At 41.0% G+C, this 22,118-nt stretch overlaps 1 protein-coding gene across 3 annotated transcripts in view; it reads left to right on the top strand.

Moving 5' to 3' along the window:
• LOC139993255 (ubiquitin carboxyl-terminal hydrolase 48) overlaps window positions 1-22,118 on the top strand; it is a 76,884-nt gene that overhangs the window by 22,494 nt on the left and 32,272 nt on the right. For all 3 annotated transcript variants that reach the window (XM_072014810.1, XM_072014811.1, XM_072014813.1), the window contains 4 exons: window positions 2,675-2,781; window positions 16,191-16,321; window positions 16,773-16,892; window positions 20,537-20,662. In XM_072014810.1, coding sequence (XP_071870911.1) covers window positions 2,675-2,781; window positions 16,191-16,321; window positions 16,773-16,892; window positions 20,537-20,662 — 484 coding nt within the window. The remainder of the gene's footprint in view (window positions 1-2,674; window positions 2,782-16,190; window positions 16,322-16,772; window positions 16,893-20,536; window positions 20,663-22,118) is intronic.

Here is a 22,118-nt window from a genome sequence, read left to right on the forward strand (position 1 = left end):
TAAAAAATCATTTTAGCCGTCAATCTTCGACCTTTCGCCTCCTTGTACCTTTTCTTCGTGCTTTCTTAGCGACTATAGCGATTCAATTACTCTCGAATGGCTGTCCACGTAATCCTAGTTCATCTTCAACATGATAGGGGATGATAGTAAAACGAGACGAATTTTTCAAAACGATTTTTTACGGCGTGACTGTGTAGATTCTACGAAATGAAAATTATTGAAACGTGTCAAAGACATATATAGATAATGCTTAAAAATCGACAAAGTTTGTAATTTACTTAGATGGAAGAATTATTTTGGGGATTCTGTGAAATTAGAAATAATTAGAAAAATTATCAAACACCAAAGAATGGTATAATGTATTAAAGACCAAGAAAAGTAGGTAAATTTTGCTATTCATCGAGATTGAAAAATTCTTTCGTAGTTTGACTTTGTAACAAAAAGCTGATACTCGTTTTATAGTCATCTTAGAAGTGATCTAGGACTAGATTATTAAAGTTTTCTCATTGATAAACATGACTGATGTTCAAGTTGTTCGCATAATCTCCTCTTCTGTAACTCTTCTGTTACTTTTTGCATAAATGCAAGTTAATTTCTAGTTCTATAGAATTTCTACAATCATACTGCTAGAAGATTCTACAATACGAATGCATATTTTTTTACAACATTCTCTGCTTTCGGATACTTTTTTTCAATGTTAACTCTGATAACATTTTTCGATCGAAGTTTCTATTATCGCAAACATGTAGAAACGATGCGAGCTAACGACCATTCGATCGAAATAACATGGACTGTGTTAAACGACAAATTATATTCAATAACGCGAACGGTGTCGTGTCTCGTTCGAGACTGGGCTTGCTTTTTTTCTATTCATCCGACGAGGATTTCTCCGATTTCCTCCCTTTTTCTCCGGCTCTCCTCGATGCATCCACCATTATTCCGGCGTTAGGCAAATACACGAGGAGAGTCGACAAGCTCGTCCGTGCGGTTTTTGCCTCGTGAAAATTCAAATGAGAGCACGCGGCATATTGCGTTGAATCGAAATTAATGTCGCGCAACTAATTATCGGTCGAGTCATCATCGTCTCGTATCAGCTGGTTGCTAGCTCGTTCGATCGCTTCGAAACGTGCCTCCATAAATTTCTACGTCGTCAAGGAACGTATATATATATATATATATTGCATCTGATAATTTTAATTAAATCGCTTAATGGAGGAAGATTATTATTTTTCAACGTGATCATTCTCTTGGTGAAAAAACACGACTTTCTCTTTCGAAGATGCAAGGCCGTTTCGATGGAGTTCTCGGATATTTCTATATTTCGTTAGAAATTAGAGAACGAATGAAATAATGGAACAATTATTTTACCGAGGAATTACATAGTATTCGAAGGAAAAGATTTATTCTTTGTGTTAAACTTTGTACAATTATACTTTGTGCGATACAATTATCGGTATTTATCATTTTAATTAGTCGCAGTATGTAGCTGTTAATTTATTAATTTATTGACTGTCCTTTACGCATAACATAAATATTCATCTATCTTCTTTTTTTATCTATTTACCATTTAATGTCTTGGCTTCTAATTTATGATCATTCGAAGTCAGTGAGTTTCAATTTTTCGTTCCGACCATCCTTCGCTTTCTCATACTTTTTTATTAGTCATATATTTCTACTAATTACAAACGATGCTTCTAATTACAAATGATACACCTTCCTATCATATTTACTCTAAATAATTGTATTTCCACAATTCTTCAGAATCCATAGAAACGTTAATGTTCCTTGATATTTTACAGACCGATAGCACCATCTAAATTTCGAACATTTTCCATTACTTTGTCTTACACAATTTCGTAGAGGTAATCGTTTCTTTGCGAACTAAATCGTTGAAATCACCGACAATGGATCGTACTCTGATATTCTTCTTTTACAAGAGATTTTCCATTCGTTCACACACATGTAAAATATTCTGCAGTTCTTTGACGATTAAATGAGAAGTTTGGGGATAATCAGTACGCGTATTTCGCGTGATTTTTCAAGGCATTATCGATCATAGCAACGCGAGATGCCGGCGCGGCGTGGTGCACGAGCTTCAGGAACCACGCCAGGATCGGGTGAACAATTGCGAGGCAAAAAGCTGGAGCCGGTGCGCGGCAAGAAATTTCTAATTTGCGGTATAATTAAGGGAGACGGGGCAAAAACCATCACGGATTCTACACCGTTGTCGGAAAATCGCGAGTTCCACCTTGCGAGTACGCCCCTACCAGTGCTATCGTACACCGTTTGATTTTATTTGCCTGTCTCTGTAGCCGAGTGATTATTGAGTAAATAACTGATTGGATATCTCTTAGATGTGAAAAACGAAACAAAATAATATGAATAATTGATAGCAGACAGCTCTTAGACATATTAATTAGACAGTTTTTCATTCATCACCATATCTTATTACGCTCTATTAAGTAAAACAAAAAGTGTAATACTATTGGTACAAAGTGCATTATAAATGAATGTAAATGTTGTTTGTCGCAGCAATTAATATCGTAGACAATTATAACAAAAGAAAACTTGATTCCGCTTCACCACATTCTTAGTTTGCCACTTTGTTTATCTTCGCGATTTCTAATCCGCTGGATTAAACGTATGTAATAACATGTTGAAAAATTGGTTACAGGTATACCATTATAACAGCCGACGAATGGGCGAAATTGATGCAGTTTTACGACGTCGATTATCCGATCATCATTAAGAAGATCAACTCTGATTTCCATACGCAACCCAGTAAGTACTATTTAAAATGTACCCCAGGAAAACACTAAGAATTTTAATTTTAAAATTTTACATGTTGCACCTTTAATCAATTTATATCTTAATGGCTACTAGTATATGCGTAATCTACAGTTCCACGCTTTTTAACATTTTTGAATATTTTTCTGATAGAACAACTTCCATATGTATCAGTCATGGGTTATAATTGGACGCGGACTGAAACGATTATAATGTATGTATGTGCAATGAGTACGATGGTTGCACATGTTGGACGACAGAGGCCTATCAATTTCCTGGTACAGTACGGAGATCCGAAGACTGATCGTGCAATTAACGGCTTTCTCTTTTATTCCATCCTGGGACCGTTCGATCTTATCGGCAATTAATTTTCGTACGATTCCAGGGGGGTCATTATGTAAACGATCGTCCCTAGGCGGATCGTTACCAGTGCTCCCCCACGTGTCTCTTTTTTCTTTTCTCTCTCTTTCTCTTTCTCTCTACAATGCGAACATGGCCAATCTAATTATCGGTACACGATCTCACGCACAGGCGTGTACAACTGCTGATTTTTCCTTTTTCCGACTTTAGCTGGATCTCTCAATACGTCTAGGATTTATTTGTGGCTTAATCGCGTCGTGGAAGTCGGAGGCATTTCTCTTGCCACGAATTTCACGTTTACACGTAACCGGATCTCCTGATCCGGTTAGAATTTATTTGTGACTTAATCGAGACGAGGAAATTGTAGGCAGTTCACTACAGGGAAATTGGAGTTTCTTTTTCTTGTGTCGTGTAAACAGCTGACTAATAGGGAGAGGAATGTCCCTGTGATTGACCAGGTATTCACTCTTTGACTATTATTCGTTTTTTGTTACAATTTGACCAATTTCCTTTTTACGATCTTTATATATTTTTCTCGCTACGTTAGATAACACTAATAAGAATGATAGATAGTTAATGCACTAAATTAGATTTCTTTGAAAATAGACATAATTTAAAATTCACCGTTTATATTGAATATTAAAGTTCTTTTAAAGCTGAAATTTGTTTCAAGAGATTTTTCAACCAAGACTTGTACCTAATTGATAGTATAAAGTCTTGCGATTTGAATTATTATTTTTAAAAGATAATTTTCCTTATGTATATTTTGAACGTGAGAATGTATGCATACATGTGTGTGAAACTGTACGTTTCCTTCGATTCATTCTGCTCCCCTCTTGTAACCTAACCCGAGGAATAATGCCAGAAGACATTAGCCACCGATTTACATAAATACCCCTCCTACGTTTGTTCCGTTGCCATTCTCGGTTGGCTTCTCTGGCAGACCCCAAAGTGTCTCATTATAATTAAGAAGTATCCTGAAAATTAACCGACAGAAAAACCGGTGCCGTCGGGGAGATGAGTAGGTGGTGCCGGTCCAAATGGGCTTCTAAAAGTTTCTCGCCCTTGATCCTCGTGATTCGATCCCCCGGCAACAATTCTTTTCATTGCGAACAAATTTCACGGTTCTACGATCTTCTCTCCTCTCTTTTCTTTTTACATATACAGAGTGATGCAGAAGTAGCGCAATTCGAAATTTCGAGATATTGGTTTGCAACGTAAATTTGCTCTGCTTTTATTGTAATACAAAGCGGAGGAAAATTAGTACGTTATTTATTCCTTTATAGATATCGGCGCATTTAGAATTGTCTAATATTATTTTCAACTCTTCGTACTTGAAAAGTCCAGCACGCTTTTACAATGAAACGCGTACACGCAATTACGATCTTCCTAACTTTTACACAGACCACACCGCTATTATTAATCCGAGATTGGAACAGTATATGTATATATAACACTCTCGACGATACTTCTACATATCCAACGAGATCAATTCTTTTAACACATAAAACACACGCTGTAAACTAATCCACTTTCAATCCTTTCAAACTCATCTCGACTTACGTGCATTCTCTCTCTGCAAATTGACACGCGAATCTCAGGAAGTCGGATCAGGTTTACGCATCCTCTTGGTGAATCGGCCACGCGCAAGCCCACTTTGTCGAACGACTGATCCTTGTCGTCTAACTGGCAGGCAAATTGGGTTCCGAAGGTAGCACCAGGGGGATCTTACGGACCGATGTTCACGTCGTTGGTTGCGCTGTTTGGTACCGGCGTGTCTCTCGCGTTCAAGAGACCCGGAGGGCTCTAAACATCCCATTGTCTTGTCCGTCTCTCGGTCGTGGATCGTCGAGCATTTTTTTCCGTCGACATTTGTCAAGGCTCTGCCTCGTCGGGGATCGTCCAGCGGTTCATTTGAATTGCAAAGACCGCGCCTCAATGGCCCGGCGTCTCGTCCTGGGATATCCAGTAGCCGGATCGCGGATCGCCCAGATGGAGATGTCGTTTAGGGTTAAAACCGTGATCTTCTCTACACTCGCTGACTCGCGGACTCGTGCCGCTTGATCTACATCCCCGATTGATCTTCTCGTTCTACGTCTTCCTCCATCCAGATTCTGTTTTCAGCTTTTTCGTTTAGGAAATTCAGATCGTAGGCTTTGGAATCTTTATGCATGGTTTTATTGCGATTCTATGACAGGAATTGGTTGTACATATTTGACGACACGGTATCGGCAATTATATTGTATTTCTAGAAAAACAGGTACACGTTAACGTTACGTTTATATTTCCAAAAATCCATCCGTACGACACTGTACCGTTGCTTAGTGCGTACTACATCCTACGCTTGTCCGCATAGTGTTCTATTAAAAATATAAAGGAATCTCGAGCACAACGCGAATAAGGCTGCTATATCGCGAAGTTATGATAATACCTCAGAAGAACACAAAAACTACCAAATCGCTCGAAATTGTTAGTGGAAAATCCCTGCCACATGTCACACAACTCGTCTTCACCAGGCCTTATAGAAAGTACAACTGATGATAGGAAAATGCGAGCTATTCCACCGTAGCTCGTTAGCGGTCGATCGTCTTTCGGCTGTCGTCCATTAAACGGGTGCAGTCGAACGAGGAACATTTCCTTCCCCAGGTTTTCCAGGAGCGTCGTCATCACGTCGGTGGGCCGTAGATGCCCGGAGGGTGGTATTCAATCGCGTCACCTCCGGTTCTGTCAACCGAAGACCGACGAAGGATCCTCGGCTACCAGGGTTGTCGAGTGATTGATACGAGGTTGGACGGTGCCTAATGTGTCTTCGTGAACGACGAGGAAAGAAACGTGGAAAGGACCGTGGACGCGAGAGGGAGAAAGGACCACCCTTCGAGGCTTTAAGAGTGGAACGATGGTCCGGCGGAGGCTCGTTAGTCAGGGCCGTATCAGTCACCGAAAGCAACCCCCGATTTTTTGCCAACCAGTACCAAGTGCTCGGTTCTCCGCTTCGCTTTTGCCCGTTAGGACGCGTGCCCTTAAAACGAGCTAAATTGTCTGTTTGTTCTGGACTCCTGGTCTTGCTTGCCCTCTGTCCTCGTAGGGGAGTGAGAATCCTCTTTTCGACGGTCAGGTTTCCACGGAAGGATAATCTCGTTGTTGTTAATGGAATTAGGTTGCAGTGGGAGAGGCGTTCGATTAATTATTAATCGAGTCTCTTGGAAGCTTATTAATTCCAATTTTTTGACAATTTGTCAGTTTCGCTTCGCAAATAGACGATTAATGTTCAATTGTTAAGAAACAGGTGACTTACGTATACAATCGTTCATTATTATCGCAAGACGGCGTAAATAGCAGTAAATTTTAAGGAAGACTTAAAAAATAGTGTTTGCAACATCACCGCTTTTTTCTACTCTTTATCTTATGATGTACATTAATGCAGCTTTGCAGTTGAAAAATACAAAATATAATTCTTTCACGTTGGCGTTCCAAAAGTAACCAAAGAACAGTCAAAGACCAGCTTCTAATTCAATCGAGTCATCGTAAGAAATAATTACGTTCAGATCTTGCAATTTCCTTTCACAACTTATAACACACGACATGTCATCGTAGATATGAGAGAATGCAGCCATAAACGTTTCTAAGCAAACCGTCGAATCGAATCGCGTTTATTTCAACGATGGCAATTAGATCCGCTCGTTTCTATCATCTCTATCCACTCTCCCCGTTTAAGGGGTTAACGTTTCCAAAGGGTTCTTGGCCATAGCTGCAGCTTTTTTACCCCGACTGCGAAGCATGGCTCTCGAAATCGATTTCCGGGAACCGAGGGACTTTTCAATGCAATTAAAAGCGGCCCCGTGGAGAACGTCGCGTAGCCACGGTGTTTCGATTCCTTGAACGACAGTCGTAAATATCGCTTAGGCGCCAGCCGGTGTCACAAATCAGCCTTGTGTGCGCTCTCTCGTAGCTACACCAACGGCTGCTGCTGTATCGCGCAAAACCTAGGAGACGAAGGTGGACGACGAAGGCCCGGTTTCGCTACGGAATGGGGGACTTCCGTTGGCTCTGTTGCACGACCATAGCCGAACACATAGACAAAGACAGAGAGGTCTCGAATTAATATTCGGTCGGCGATTTAGATTTAGAACACGAATTTGCTGATTAGTTTCCTCCTGGTTCGGACTATGCGGTCGGACTACGCTGCACCAACCGTCCTTCCATAAATGCTCGAGCTTCGGGGAGGAGTCGTTCTCTCTCTCTTTCTCTTTCTCTCTGGCTTCCTGACTCGAGATTTAGTCTAACGCGTGGGTGGCTGAACTTACCAGGGGTCAAACGCTTCAGGAGGGACATTTGTTAGCTTTCTCCCCACTGCGACAAGTGCGCCGGACACGTCTTAATATATGCATTCAACAAACGATGAACACGACTTTACGACTTGTTCTCTTGTGTTAGTGGCTGCTTTGGAAAATGAATTTTGGGTTAGGTTTTGGCCATTCTTATGATACGGGGGCGGAGGGTTTTTGCGGAACGAAGATATAGAGGATTGTTCTTGTTCGGCAATGTTGAAACGTCCCCTTTTGAAGGGAAGCTCGTTCTGTTCTTCTTACAGCAACATTTTTTAATTTTTGCATAGGTTCCACGGAAGTTCAGTTATTTGTTTTAGTCTGTTCCTTTTATCTACGGTGGCTCATAAAACTGTTCGAACGCTTATCATAGAAAACTATCGTGTCTATACTGTATGTATTATGTGAAACGTTTAAAATTTTATCTTTAATGAGACACGAATATCATTATTATATCAAGAAACAAATCTGCAGACGATGGCAGACGATACTATCGTATCGTAATAGGGAGGAAAATTATGATATTCGATAAGTTGAGACTAGAAGATCCATTTATCGTTTGAGGAAGTTGATACGGTAGAAGTACTATAGAATTTAAAAAGAAATATCCTCTTCTGTCTGTCTCCATTTGCTATTTATTTTTTCTTTGAAAAGATGTGGCTATTTTTAGATCTCGCGGCTATAAGATTAGAACATCAAAGCCTCGAAACGATATTTCTTATAACAGAGAAACATGGAAATAGATTCTTCCGTGTACTATATGGCGGAGGCCGCATAAATGGCGACATTAGCCACGGACAATTAAAAGGATTCATCAGTCCGCGGCGCGGAAAATAATGTCGTAAATTAAAGTGGAAGTGGACTAGGAAAGTCGAGCAGGTCAAGTTTCGAAGGGTCGAATTAGCGACTTCCTGCCGGTTTCTAGCCTTACTCTCTCTCTCTCCCTTTCGTCTTGCTCCTTCTCTTATCCTACAGGATATCCCTACTTGTCTCCACGCCACGGGGGTTCTTTTCCAGCAGGATTAAATGGAGCGCCTAGATGACCGATGCTCGTCCTCTAGCTACGATCCTCTCGCGATGGGACTCGAGGGGTGGTTAGAAAACAAGATAAAACGAGGATAAAGCTCACTTAGAACCGTCCTCCCTTCACTACTGACAACGACACGGGGGTGTCCTGCGGCACTGACAGCGAGAAGCCTTTGTTAATCCACAAGTCTAATCGGTCAGATCGCTTCGCTCGAATCTGTCCTCCTCTTTTGTCTTTGTATGTCTTTCTTTCCTGAAAATTGCGTGTTACACGAGAAAATTTCGGATCTAGGTTTATATTTAATTTAATGCCATGAGTTTCCTACCAATTTTATTCGGAACATTAAACGCATCGCATACCTATTTTCTTTATTCTTAACGAGATTGTAGATACTTATGAAATTTTATGTTTTTACGAACGTAATTAAGCAAATGGAATTTAAACAAAGTTTAGTTCCACGTACTAAATATTGCAAGAAGTGGGTGCACTGTACTTCGAATATTTCATACATTTTTACATATGCAAATTTCATAGAGTTTCGAAACGTTGAACGTTTTCTATGAATTTTCTCGTAGATCGAAATGTTCCATATGTTTCTCATCACGCAAATAAAGATCGCCATTGCTCGTCAGAGTTCCTGTAATCGTACTATTTTCATACTTTATATTTTCTCGCTATATATGATATAGTAGGCGAATTAATCATTATGAAGAAAAGAAAGAGAATATTTTTTCAACATAATGTTCGTGTCTAATAATCGTATGAATTGTGTACGCGTGTAGGATTGATATTTATGATACCGAAAAAAATAGTACAAGCACAGCTCGTATCAGGAGTGGAAAAGCCGAAGGGGTTAAAATACAGCGTTCTTGGAGAACGCCAGCTTAAATCGGGCGAAAACCACGTTTGTCGTTTAATTAACCCGTCGATCGGGGATCCATTAGCGGGATCAGAGATCCTTTCGATTTTCTCGAAACACGTAGTCCCGGTTGCGGGACCGGGAACCGCGTGTAATGCTCCACTTTTAAGCCCCGATTACACGCGCAGCCAGCTTCCAGCTTTCTGGCGTGTAAGAGGATTATATCTCGACTTTGTTGTGGCGCTCGAAGACGTTCGTTAGCGAAATCGTTACGGCGACGATCTTCTCCTTCTTCGGCAGCCGAGCATCGTTAGAGCTACCCAAAACGCGAAACCACGCTCCTTGGATTCTCTAATAATCCATCCTTTCCGCTTTCCTCTCGCCCCCAACACGCTGCAGTCACCGATCTCTCCTTCTTGGTTGATTATAACAACGAGAATTCAATTTTCTTCTATGTCCTTTACGCGAAACGCTTACGCAAGTGCAAAAATTAAGATGCTGTTTCAGATTTAATCCTTCAGTCGCGTACGATTTTCGTACATTTCTGTGCAAGATCGCGGATTTGTAGCCAGCCATAAGTATTTGGACACTTGGCGATGTCAACATAAATTCTATGCTCTCCGCTGCCTTAATTTTCTCATTATCTTGTTATAAATCTGCCAGTTGATTCGTATAATATTTGCTGCTTATAACGTGAAATTCTGTAATAAATGTAAATAAAGTAAACTTTGTTGGAGTTTTTGGAATAATTGTAACGTTAGTAGGTTTAGTTCTAATACTCATGACTGGTAATATATCTCGTACAAGTTTATCATAAGTGGCTTTTAATGCGATACAAGAATGCTTTCATCAAATTCACTCTTTCACTGTGTAGCGTACGAGCACGACGGAAAATATACATTTTTTAAATTTACGTTCTTTGTTACGACGCATGAATCGTATTTCCTATTTTACAATTTATCATACGAAGAGTGCGTATCAATCAATAGGCAAACAATTGTTCGAAATTCCTATAAAACGACCTTTTTTTTATATTTTGTAACATAATTATTACGGCGCACCATTTTAATCCACAGTGAAAGGGATAACGGAATAAATAGAACGCGATTTCGGCGCCGCCCTCGGCTACAGGTTTAAGAAGGTGGAGGAGCATTGACAGATTAAATCGTGCAGTTTATGGAACGTGGAAAAATCATTATTTACTTCCTGCCGGTGATCCGAGCGCGGAAGAACTCGAAGCATATTCAAGGGTGGATGAGGGTGACTCGTCGAGGGGTTGGGAGACATCAATCTTTCATTCACTGGACGAATTCGATGTTATGAATGAAAGTCGTGCCAGTCTTTTAATATAATGTCGCGCCGCCTGTCCTCGGTGTCTTAACGTGCCTTCGATTTTGATCGAAGACCTACGAAATTTCGTATGCTAGTCGAATCATGTTATTCTGATATTGGTAGAAGATTTACATGTATTGCTAGGTATCGGTGATATTGGAAATTTTTGGTCTAATCTACAAAAATCTTTCATTGGGATAGATAAGATGTTTTCTTGACGTTAGTTGGAATTGTTTTTCGATTGACTGCTGTTTAATTATCCCGATCTGTTACTGGTTTTTAACCATATATGAAACAATTTGGGTGGATATTATAATTTAATGACACACACACACACACAATATGTCCATGTCACTAGTATTTAAATTTCAGTAGTATTGTTGATATTGTTACTGAAGTTTTACAAGCATCGTGTTTTGTATTGGTTTGATGTGTAATTTACACATACACATGATTGTATTCGACCTTAAGTTTCTGTATCTCTTATTCGTAAATTCTCAATCATAATCATTGGAAGATAGCTGACACATATACCATTTATCCGGACCGTACGAACGCGAAGTAAATTTTCATTTCGAAATACGAACGTATTAACACATTTCGCGTTGATTGGGTAAAAGTAAATTGGGTAAAAGAAATTCTGTCAATTTAAAGCTACCCTTTAGGGAGATTTTCTATAAATATTGCGATTGAAAATTACTTTAGAAAAATTTGGAATTAAAATTGATAAAAGAAAAAAAAAAAAAAAGAAAAGAAATACTTTCCTGTGACCAGCTGTTTTAAGTGATAAGATAAAAAAGGCGTATTTTTACGTGACCGACGCGAAATGTGTTAAGACAAATTAGATTGTACAGGTCTGTCGTCGAAACTCTCCTGGCGGAATGCTTTTTCTTCAAAATTCTGATTGCCCGGAGAATAAGTTTCCCAGAAAGACATTTCGAAGGGATTTGATTTTCTGGAACCGAGGCTGGAAGCTCGTCGATCATCCGATTTCACGGAGCAGTATGAGTTTCCTGCAAGCGTCCCGCCCAATTCTGTTTTTTCTCTTTTCGCCGATTTTTACCCCGTGTATTTCTCTTTTTTCCCCCTCCTTGGTTCTCCCTTTCCCCATCTTACTATTAAGCCGATCTCCCTCGTTTCTGTGTCACGGCAGCTCTTCCTGCGGGACGTCCGACACGGCTGTCCGTGTGTTCTTTTGATTTATCGACCTTAATTAGTCGAGGATTCTATGAAAATTGCTAATGCGCTGCCCCGTCGCGTTTCTTTGCTTCTACCTTGTATGCGTCGACTCGAATTTGCCACGACCAGTTAGGACTGTTTGTCAAAAGCCTCGAATCGATTCCTTTTAACATCTTTGGCCAAACACACCAGAGAATATGAAATAGGAAATTATATTTTTCTCGAGTCGTCGCGTGACGAATAGAATTTAGATCGTCGTTTTCTTCTTCGCGCTCCAATTCTATTTTTCCTCTCTTCCTTAACATCTTTTGCATGATCGGTACAGTCAAAAAAGAAATTTATGAATACTGAATTTCAATTCTTCTTCCCACCTTGGCAATGATAGTTTCTTAAGCAAAAGGACGAAGAAAGTTAAGACAAGTCAAGTCTAAAATTGCAGTCTTTGCACTGATACCTTTTTCAAGTTTTTGCAAGTTGCTTCTTGGCGAATTAAGAGATTCTGTAACCGACGCAATATCTCGGACGCGTTACTTGGATCAACTTTCGGACCCAGGTGCATAGTTCTCCGGAGGATTGCGACTCCCTTTCATCTTTCTATCCCTACGAAATTTCCTAATTAATTTCGAACGTAGCAGCGTCACGGTGTAATTGATTTCGACAATAATAATCGATCGGTGACAACGTGATCGTTACTTTGATTACTAGCGGAATCTTCTCCGAAGTTAGATCCAACGATCGATCACGCGAGGCTTAAGAAATCATTATTGCCAACCAATTACTCAGACGAATTAGTTATCAAATATCGGTGATATCGAATCACTCGCTTTTTGTGTTTGAAAGTGTTTTACTTTAGAATCCTCAAACCTAATGATGAACGTTCAAGTAATTTGAAATTTTTAATCGACAGAATATAACAGAAAGGAAGAACAAAGGACAGAAGAACATTTTTCTCATTCTTCGCTAAGAAGCTATTCGTCGACTTGTCGAAAATTACACGGCCAATCGCATCGGGAACTCGAGGAAAAGTTCGATTCGTCGTCCCACGAGGGATTTCGACCCGGGCCGTTTCCATGCACGCGATAAAATCCGAAGGAATCGGTGGTCGCCTATGAAACTTCTCGAGACTTGATCCTGTTCAAGTTTTTGTCCCCTCTCAACTATCCGTTTATGGTTTGACTACCCTCGGATGGCACTTTAGGGAAATACAGGAGGAAAGCCACGCTAGCGTTCGGCTCTATTGGCAACCAGTAGAGCCTATTGTGTATTATTAGCCAATAAAACTCACTTGCTGTTTGCTCGAGACACGCGTGAATGATCCTTCGAATTCCTCTTCTGGTTTCCCAACCATTTCCATTCTCTTGAATGCATTTCCTTTTGTTTTCCCACTTGGCAATTCTTCTCTTCTACGGTTTTAGGCTGTCCGCTTAACCCACGAACGATCACGGATCACATTAGGTTATAATATAGACGATTTTGGTCATTTTTCTGTCTATTGACACAAAATGGTAGGTTTTACAAGTTTATTTCCACATACACGTAAAACACCTTTCTCTCGTTTTTATTACAAAGTGTAACTAATTTTCTTGTGAAATTTATCGAACATTAGCTATCAGAGGAAATTGTTAACCGTCGGCCGATGCGACGCGGTTTAAGTAATAAATAATTAATTAGCAAACAGCTCGGTTCGCTAATTAGTAAAGAAACACGCTGGTAGGAAAAATAGAAAACGTATAATTAAAAATATACCGTGTCCAGTTGAAGGTTTTACTGTAATTATGGATTAGCTTCTTCTAATATAGTGTCATACTTTCGTGACACGAACTATAGAGTTAAGATTCGACAGATACAGATTATATTTCTAACAAAGTCTAGTACCAGCTTTAACTTCAACTTAGTAACTTTCCTAACGGTATATCAACATTTTTCGAATTGAATAATAAAATGTTTTGCGTCGGGCACAATGTGACGATAATAAATCGTTTATCGTCGCTCAAGTAGCTAGTAACAGGATCATAATTATACCGGTAACAAGCAGTGTAATCGTGGATTTCGGTTTGTAGGAAGTCGTAGTCGTTTCCAGGAAGGAGGAGAGGGTCGATGGAACAGCTACTCCGAATGAATTCAAATGTCCACCCTTGGACCTCCAATTACGGAACGGTGCATGAGGGTGCACGATAGGATCGTTTGCTATCGAGTTTAATCGGAAATACGACGAACCTAAGCTAATCAGGGATGCGTAGGGCTGACTGAGAATCACCGACTACCAGGGACACCCCTTTTCCAAGTCTTTTAACCCTCTCGTCGTCTAGTTCTGCAAAATCACCCCTTTCGAAGATCGATCGGTTACATCTTTCTGAACTACACTGAAATTTCTCTGACTTTTAAACTTTTTTTCGTCCAATACCTTCCTCGTCTTTCATTACACGTATTTTCATCTTCATCGAGCGATAATGAAACCCTTGTAAACTCACAGTCAGACAGGAAATCACAACTACTCACGGTTCTTCCATCGAGTTAAAGTTTGGCCTGTTCCTTTTTACAGGATATAATAGGTGAGCCTTACTACGAACAACATTTTTCATGCGTTTCAAATTGCCGAGAAACGTCTCTTCTTCCTCGAAAGAATGTTTCCTTTGCTTCTTCGAGGATCTTTTCGCACTTTTTTATCCAACTCGCCTCTGATCTTTCCAATGAGTTTCGAGAATTTACAGTGGACTAGGTGTATGCAGATCCGACGCATAATTATCGCGGTATTTCTAAACTCCTACAGATAGTTACTGATTGGAAGAGAAGAATTTACGTAAAATTTGATCGTAACCCGATCGATCAGTCGTTCGCTTGATAACTTCCATTGATTCTCGCGTTTCGTACGAAACTAACGGATGTTCTGACATGTACTTACGAACAAGAATGTACGACAAATATTTTTTACAAGCTTCGTGTCCCTGAAGAAACGCCTCTCCTCCGGAAGAACGTGTTTCTTGATCGTCCAAGAATCTGGAGACAGGCTACACCTAGTTTGGGACAGGTCGTCGACCGCCGGGTCATTGTTCGAGGGGTGGTTGGTGTTCTTGCAGTGTGTTCACGTGGACGAGCGCGATACCACGGCCACGGTACTCGTGGTAATTAGGGCTGTGGCGGCGCAGGGTGGTGGACATTCGAATTCATTCGAGGTCAGAGCGTTCCTCGTGGGGGTTTACCCTGCAGCCCCTTTAGCGGAAAACTGTCTGAACATGACGTAACGCTCCTGAAAGCCGGGCCGGATAGGAGCTGTTCGGCCTGGTTTTTGCGCTGTCCGGCCAGCAACAATGGCCGCTTCTTACGCGGCTCTGGTCACCGTATATTATTAATTACTGTATTAATCTCGCCGACCGTAAGCAATCTATTATACACGAGGATAAGAGCCACCGAGAGCCACGGCAGCGTCGTCGAAACGCCCACACCCGCACCGTGTCTCCCACCCTCTTTCACCACCCCTCTGATCTGGTTCCTCTGTGACTTTGTAACTTCGACGCTCGAGGGGGTGTCGATGTAATCTGACCCACGCTGGTGTTAACGAAGGGTGGCTTCGGAAAGGGTGTTAAAGGAATCTTGAAATTGGCCGTGGTGTGACCGCCTCACCGGTACTTGACGCTCTTAGGCGAAAGGGGTGGAGTTAAGGGGATCGATTCCGTGAAGGTGTCGGAAGGGTGTTGCGGTAGATTCTACGCAGATTGCTTTCTTCGTTTTTTTCTGAGTGCGAGTGGGTTTAAGAGGATTTTTTGTTAGTTTTGCCTTCCTTTTTAATTAGTTTCTTTCAACTACAGCGTGCAATCTAAATAAAGACTCGTTTCGACTCGTCTGCGTATTGCGAAGAATGTACTTTACTTTATGTATCTTCCGAATTAATTCGAACAGAGACATATAAATCGAGGAACACACCGCATTACTTCTGCGATATTATCCAAATTACGTATTGTTTGAAACATTTACGTCTTACGCGTCTTATTCGTCTCTCATGTATTTTAACGCGGTTGTCTCGCGAAACATGCCGATTGGCGCGTTCCGTCGATGAAGCGTCTTAAATTTTACTAAATTTTACTTACATCGCTGTACTACTAATTTCGCTGTAACAAGAGTATCAATTACCAAGTCCTTTTGAAAGGCCGGTTAGAAAGCAAGTAAGATTTACTGCTCCTACTCGAAGGCAAAGGTCATCGGAGCTTGCAGGATACTTGTTTGAAACTCTAAAATCATAACACCCACGCACCTGACAAATTTTCTGCAATTACGCTTACGAAATCGATATTCCTCTAATGTTATTCCTCCCTTTGCGTTTCAGGTTTGTGCGCGGCGTGTATGCTGGTGAGAGTGGAGCAAGAACGTCTGGAGAGTCTCAAGTACGACAGGGCGACGATTTATATAAAGTGCGTGGAGGATAACGAGGATACGAAGTTGGAAAACGATCTCGAGGTGAGGGATGGAATAAAAATCCATAGATTCGATCCTCTGGAATTCGGACGGAGATGACGAAAGGACGGACGAAGGAGAGACGAAGAGAGCGCTGGAAGAGTAAATTATTCGACTGGAGACGGAGAGACAACGGATTTTTGTTAATGGGCCGACGTGCCGAGTCACCAGAGTGTCTTGGAACCGGTCCATCGTTTCAGATTGATGTCGGTCGATAAGGAGATTGGCTCCATCTCATTCATTTCACGATAATAATCGTCATTACGTTTCCACGACCTTATGGCCAGCTGCTTCGTCTCTCTGCTCGTCCGCGCGCTGTTTTATTTTTCTGCGTCTCTCGTTCCTCGTGTCGAGCATCGAAACGATATCGGGGCGTCACGAGCCCGAGAATAGATGTTCAAAATGACGCGCACGATTTCCTGATGTTCAAATAGATTTTTTAATTCGATCGCAGGTGGCAGCCAAGAGACCAAAGATGGAGAACACGAGGCCGTCGAGGACTAGGCGGAACTTGAAAGGATCGCACGAGTTGAAAGTATCGTCGGAGATTACGTTGAAGGAGCTAAAACTAATGGTAAGCGTGTATTCTTTGATGATTATACGAGAGAAGTGTTTCTGATAAAACTGACTTTGTATCATCGTGTGTTTCTATTACCAAAAACCATACGAATAAAAAATTTCATCTTGTAAGGGTCAATTATCAAAACCAAATTTGATAATAGACGACGAGTTGCGCGGTTCACTGAATATTAAAAACGCTGCTTTATAAACGGCGTAAAACTTGACTACCATGCTTTCTTGTTTAAAAAATCTTGGTCTATTCGATCGAACAAAGTAGCAAACGAATTCCATGATAATAGAGATTCTTCCCGTCGGCATTTCACCAACTAAACAAACATAATTTGCTGAATTTTAACGCGTTGCCGGCGATCGATCGTAGTTGCTGTGAATGACAGTGATCGCGGGATAATTGAATGAAAATTGCTCGCAGCCGTTTTACGAGGGCTGACCGTTTCCGACGAGGCAACAGCGAAGAGGAAAGAGAAACCCTCCTAAAATCGGACACCCTGTAAGCAGGTTGTTCGTTGGTTCGTTCAGTGGACGAAAGTAGTAAAGCCGTAGTTATGGCTGGTTAGCATATGCCCGAGCTCCGGCAGTGTGCTTAAACTATTAAGCGTATTTATATTGCGAGGCTGTGGCCATCTCCTTCTCCTTCTCCGAGGCCACCGGCAAAAACCCGAAAGAGCATAAACCTCGCGCTAATAACAGGCCTTCTCGACTTCTCCACTCCACTTCACTCCACTTCGCTCCACTCTGGCCCTTCCATTCCGGTGGCTGTTCAATTCTATCTTTTCCTCTCTCTCTTTCTCTGCGCGTCTCTTCCTTGCTCTTGTCACGTGTTTTCGCGTAATTTAGTCATGCAAAAGGTCGCATCGAGAGTTTGGAAAGGCTGATCGCAGTCGGAGGATTTGAAGGAATTTTTGGGAATGAATTTAGATTTATTTCTTGGAACATTGAAAGTCAAGGGAAATGGAATATTAAAATAAGAGTTCTGTACAATAATTCTTTAAACTGATGATATTGGGAAGCGGAGGAGTCGCACGTTATAAATTGTGGACTTTCCTTTCACGGTCGCGTAATTCTTCTTCGATGGATAACTCGGAATTTTTCAAATCTCATTTGTTTTATTACCGTACTCGTATTTATTAATACTTGTAGCTCGTGACTTGTGAAATGTTACTAAGAATATTAGTTGCATTCGACAGTTTTGCCAGTCAAAATACAATTTTATCGCATGGTCCGGATAAAGAAACAGAGCTCGTACCTTCGGAGATAAAAGTCATGACTTCTATTATCTCGTTAAAAACCATCCGCAAGAAGGAATATCTAAAAAGATGTATTAAAATTACAGTTTGGCCGGAAACTTCTGGCAGGCACTTATGTTTTATTACGACCACAAGGATGAACAGGAGGAGCAATCTACCCTGAGTAGCAGTCTCTCTACTATTCACCAACGGGTTAACGAATTTTTCTCCACGGGTTTCCCGCAAAAAACCACGTCGGCAAAAAGGACAAAACGTAGCTCGTCTCAGTTTTACCGCAATAATTGCCGCAGCCTGCCAGTAGTAAAACTCTTAAATTTAAGCCGGCGATCTCTCGTGTCTGTTCGAGGGGATCGTGCCCAGGCCATTTTCCAGCTAGCAGAGGATCTAGGCTGATCGATGGATCGTCGAACAGTCGAAGATTAGACGATACCGGTTGGAAAGTATCAGAGGCCGACTAAAGGGTGCCGGTTGTTGGCGGATCGAGCCGCGTTTGACAGAAACGACAGTTGTTGGTGTTTTTATCGGTTGGCAAAAATGCACGAATTTCATGGTCGGATGCGGACAAGTCGCGAGCAAGCAAGCAAATCGGGACAATAGCTGGTGCGCCTCGGTCGTCGATCGTTTTACGTAATCGTCGTAACGCCGATTGCCACCTGTAAATATTACTTTCTACCCACATTCTGTGTCACTATTCTTGCTTCGGATCTTTTGTGGTTTCTTTTGGAATTGAGAAAGGATCGGCCTTTTTTATTTTTGGTAATTATAAAGCGAGGAAAATCGATATCGTCCGTCGAAAGAAGATGAAGACTTTGTTGAGAAATTGTATCAGGTTCGCGCACATGCAGGGACTAGTGTTTTTTATTCTTTTAACTGCGGAAATAGAAGAGTCGATATTGTTTGAAGCAGAGAAGAAAAAGTTTCTTGAAAAAACCTCTTCAAACTGTATTGTATTGTGTTGGCGCGTACGCAAGGATACTGTTTCTTTTTTTTTTTTTTTTTTTTTTGATTAATTTTATAGTGTTCCAAAATATTATTCGTTTTATTCCAAATATAGGAAGGAAAGGTAAAGGACTGGTTGGAACATAGGGCAATCTTTCAGCTTCTTCCCTTTCTACTTCGCAACCTTGTTAAACTGATCTCTATTTATCGGTTTGGTCGAGCACCTCTCGTGCTCAGAGAAGACCTTAACGAGGAAGCATCGGTTTCTTGACCCAACCAATCATTTCTCCTCTTGCCTCCGCTTATTTTTTTCATTTCCTTGTTTCCCCACGGTAAACGCTGGTATTATCTCGTAACTTTCGTCACTTCAACTTCTCGATGGAGTTCTTTGTCAAGGTTTTCAGGTCTCAAATTAGGGCCTACGAGAATCCTCTACAAGATCTACAGTTCGATGTTCGAAGATTGTTCTTCGACGAACGTTTTCCCGAAGAAATTTTGTTTCAGAAACGTCTGCTCGAAGATACAGGATGTATGTTTTCTAGAATAAAAGCTGTGGATCGAAGATTCATCGAATGTGGGTGTAACGGAACTAATTTTTGGAATTTAAAATCAATTTCACAGGAGACGTTTGTGCCACGTCACCGTCAACTCAATCATCCCACAGAGATTTCTAAGTCCTACAAGAAACCGTCCTTCCGACACTCGATCTAAAACCATCAATGGCAGAACGCCATTCAGCTTTAGCCCCGAGAATAATTCTTTTTGTATTGTTTGCTTCGAATTCCGAAATTACATCTTTCCATTGGGCTATCAATTTTTCAAATTGCTCTCGTAGCTTTTTCCTTCCTTCGTCTAACATCCATCGTATTTAAAAGATGAAAAGTTTCTCTCGACGTAAATACAGTCAAAGTATAATTCTTTTCTAAATGGTTCACTTCGCTTCGGTCTTCCTCCTCTTTGCTCTTCGTGGCTGTTGCTGCTCTGGCCGGTTACTCGCTCGTAAAACAGAAACCTGCACGTTTACCCCGGCACCGGGGAAGTTGGTCCTCGTTCCTTCCTCGAGAAGTTGAACGGAGGGTAAACGCGAAACCGCTTCTCGAACGCGGCTTCCACAAATTAAGCAATTACCCGGACGCATGCTCCGCGATTCCGAGTTCGAGACGCGGTCCTTTCCTTCGGTTTCTTTTCCCTTCTCGCGGTCCGCTTTGGAGTTCGATGCGCGGAGAAGGAGGTGTACAAGCCGCTGGAATTTTCTACGTTCTTGGAATTTGTTGCCTTCGCCAATCATTTCCCATGGGTCACGTTGAGAGTATTTTTACGTTAACTTGCCACTGCCACGCGAACTTTATATGTTTTCTCGCGATAGATAGGAATGTACCACGTCATAGTAAGTACTTAACTTTCAAAAATCATTTTATCGTATGCAGCGATATATTTTTCCGTTTCTTTTCAGACGATGCAAATTTGCGGTGCTGGTCCCTACGATCAACATCTGATGTTGGGCGAACACGAACTGACCGATCACAGTCAGAGTCTTGCGGCGCTTGGCATATTTCCTGGGGCACTTCTCACCTTGAAGGTAGGATAATTCGAAAGAAACGCTCGTTAATCGAATATATTTGAAGGAATTTCCTTTTTCAAAAATTCATTCGATTTTTAGGGACACCACATAGAGATACATTTACGCTAACGTTCATGAAACATCATTCAGAAAAGCGCTGCGAGCTAACTCGCATTGAAAATCGTTTCTTGGCTCCAATTTCTTCTTCTAACGCGTTAGAGAAATCATACAATTTTTGTTAAACAAATCTTTCTCGTGTCTGTAACCCTCTGCGAGTTAGCTTCCAAGCAGCTGAACTTCAAAGGGTGGTTTCACCCCTTAAACTTAAATTGCCCAAGCTAAAGAGAAATACTCGTCTAATACCTTTGGCTGTTCTCCGAGTCTGTAAAGTGTAATCCGAATCGAGCTATCCGCGACCTTTCCTCGCGAGGAAATTTCCCACGTTGCTGGAGCACGTTCTACATAGGAAAAAGCGTGGAAAAATAATCAAGAGAAAAGATCCTTGAATCACGTGCTCGGTCAGTTCTTTGATTGGCATTGTCACTTTTTCGTATCGGCTTCCTTTAACCGTGAAATTTTAACGCAATTAACGAGAATTTCCTTCGCAAGTGACGCAATTGTTTCGGTAATAAGACAAACCGTAAGACCATCTCTGTCTGTTATTTTTGGTATCTCATTCCTCGCATGGAAGCATCCGAACAAGACCCTTCAGAATCGTTCGAAGGGTCCAGGCTACAAGGCCTGGGAGGAAGCCGAAATGCGATGCTTCCTGTTTTCGATTTACACAATTATTTATCCAGTCGAGCGTTTCCATGCGTATCGTATATTTTTCATTGTACTAACTCTACTTAATTTAGTTGTAACATTATGGTGAGGCGAAGTTTCGGGATGTTTTGGTACGCGGTGAGTCCTTTGTTCCTTTTGTTCTATTTAGTATAATAATTATCACAATTATACTCAGGGGTTTTTCGAATGAAAAGAAGCTTTCTTGCTCAATGAGAATTATATTCAGACGTTTCTCAGCTATGATTCTGAACTATTTACGACTGCATACGCTTACTCTCTCTCATTTTCTACTTTTTTAATTTTTTTTCACTCGACGTAGTCATTCTTCGAAAACACTTAATCGAACCTGAGTTTAAAACCCTCGATCACTGTGTACTCTTTATTCGCATGATAATTTCAAATACTTTTTCACTTCCGGAACAAATATCCTTCGTTTTCGTTGTGTTCTTGATATGTTTCACATAAATTCTAACATTATCATGAAACGAATATCATTTCAAACAATAAGAATCTCGCGGGACGAATAATACTTGAAAGAATTAAACAGTCTTACATTATATTTCCTATCCACCTGAGTTTCACGTACCTGTCGATGTTTGCGAACGTTTGGTCGGTAGTTGGAAATCAATTATCGCTGTCGAAACTGATTGCTAGACTCGAGTGATTATGTGAAAAATCCGGCAAAGAT

The sequence above is a fragment of the Bombus fervidus genome, chromosome 12, assembly GCF_041682495.2.
Source record: "Bombus fervidus isolate BK054 chromosome 12, iyBomFerv1, whole genome shotgun sequence".
Taxonomy (NCBI): domain Eukaryota; kingdom Metazoa; phylum Arthropoda; class Insecta; order Hymenoptera; family Apidae; genus Bombus; species Bombus fervidus.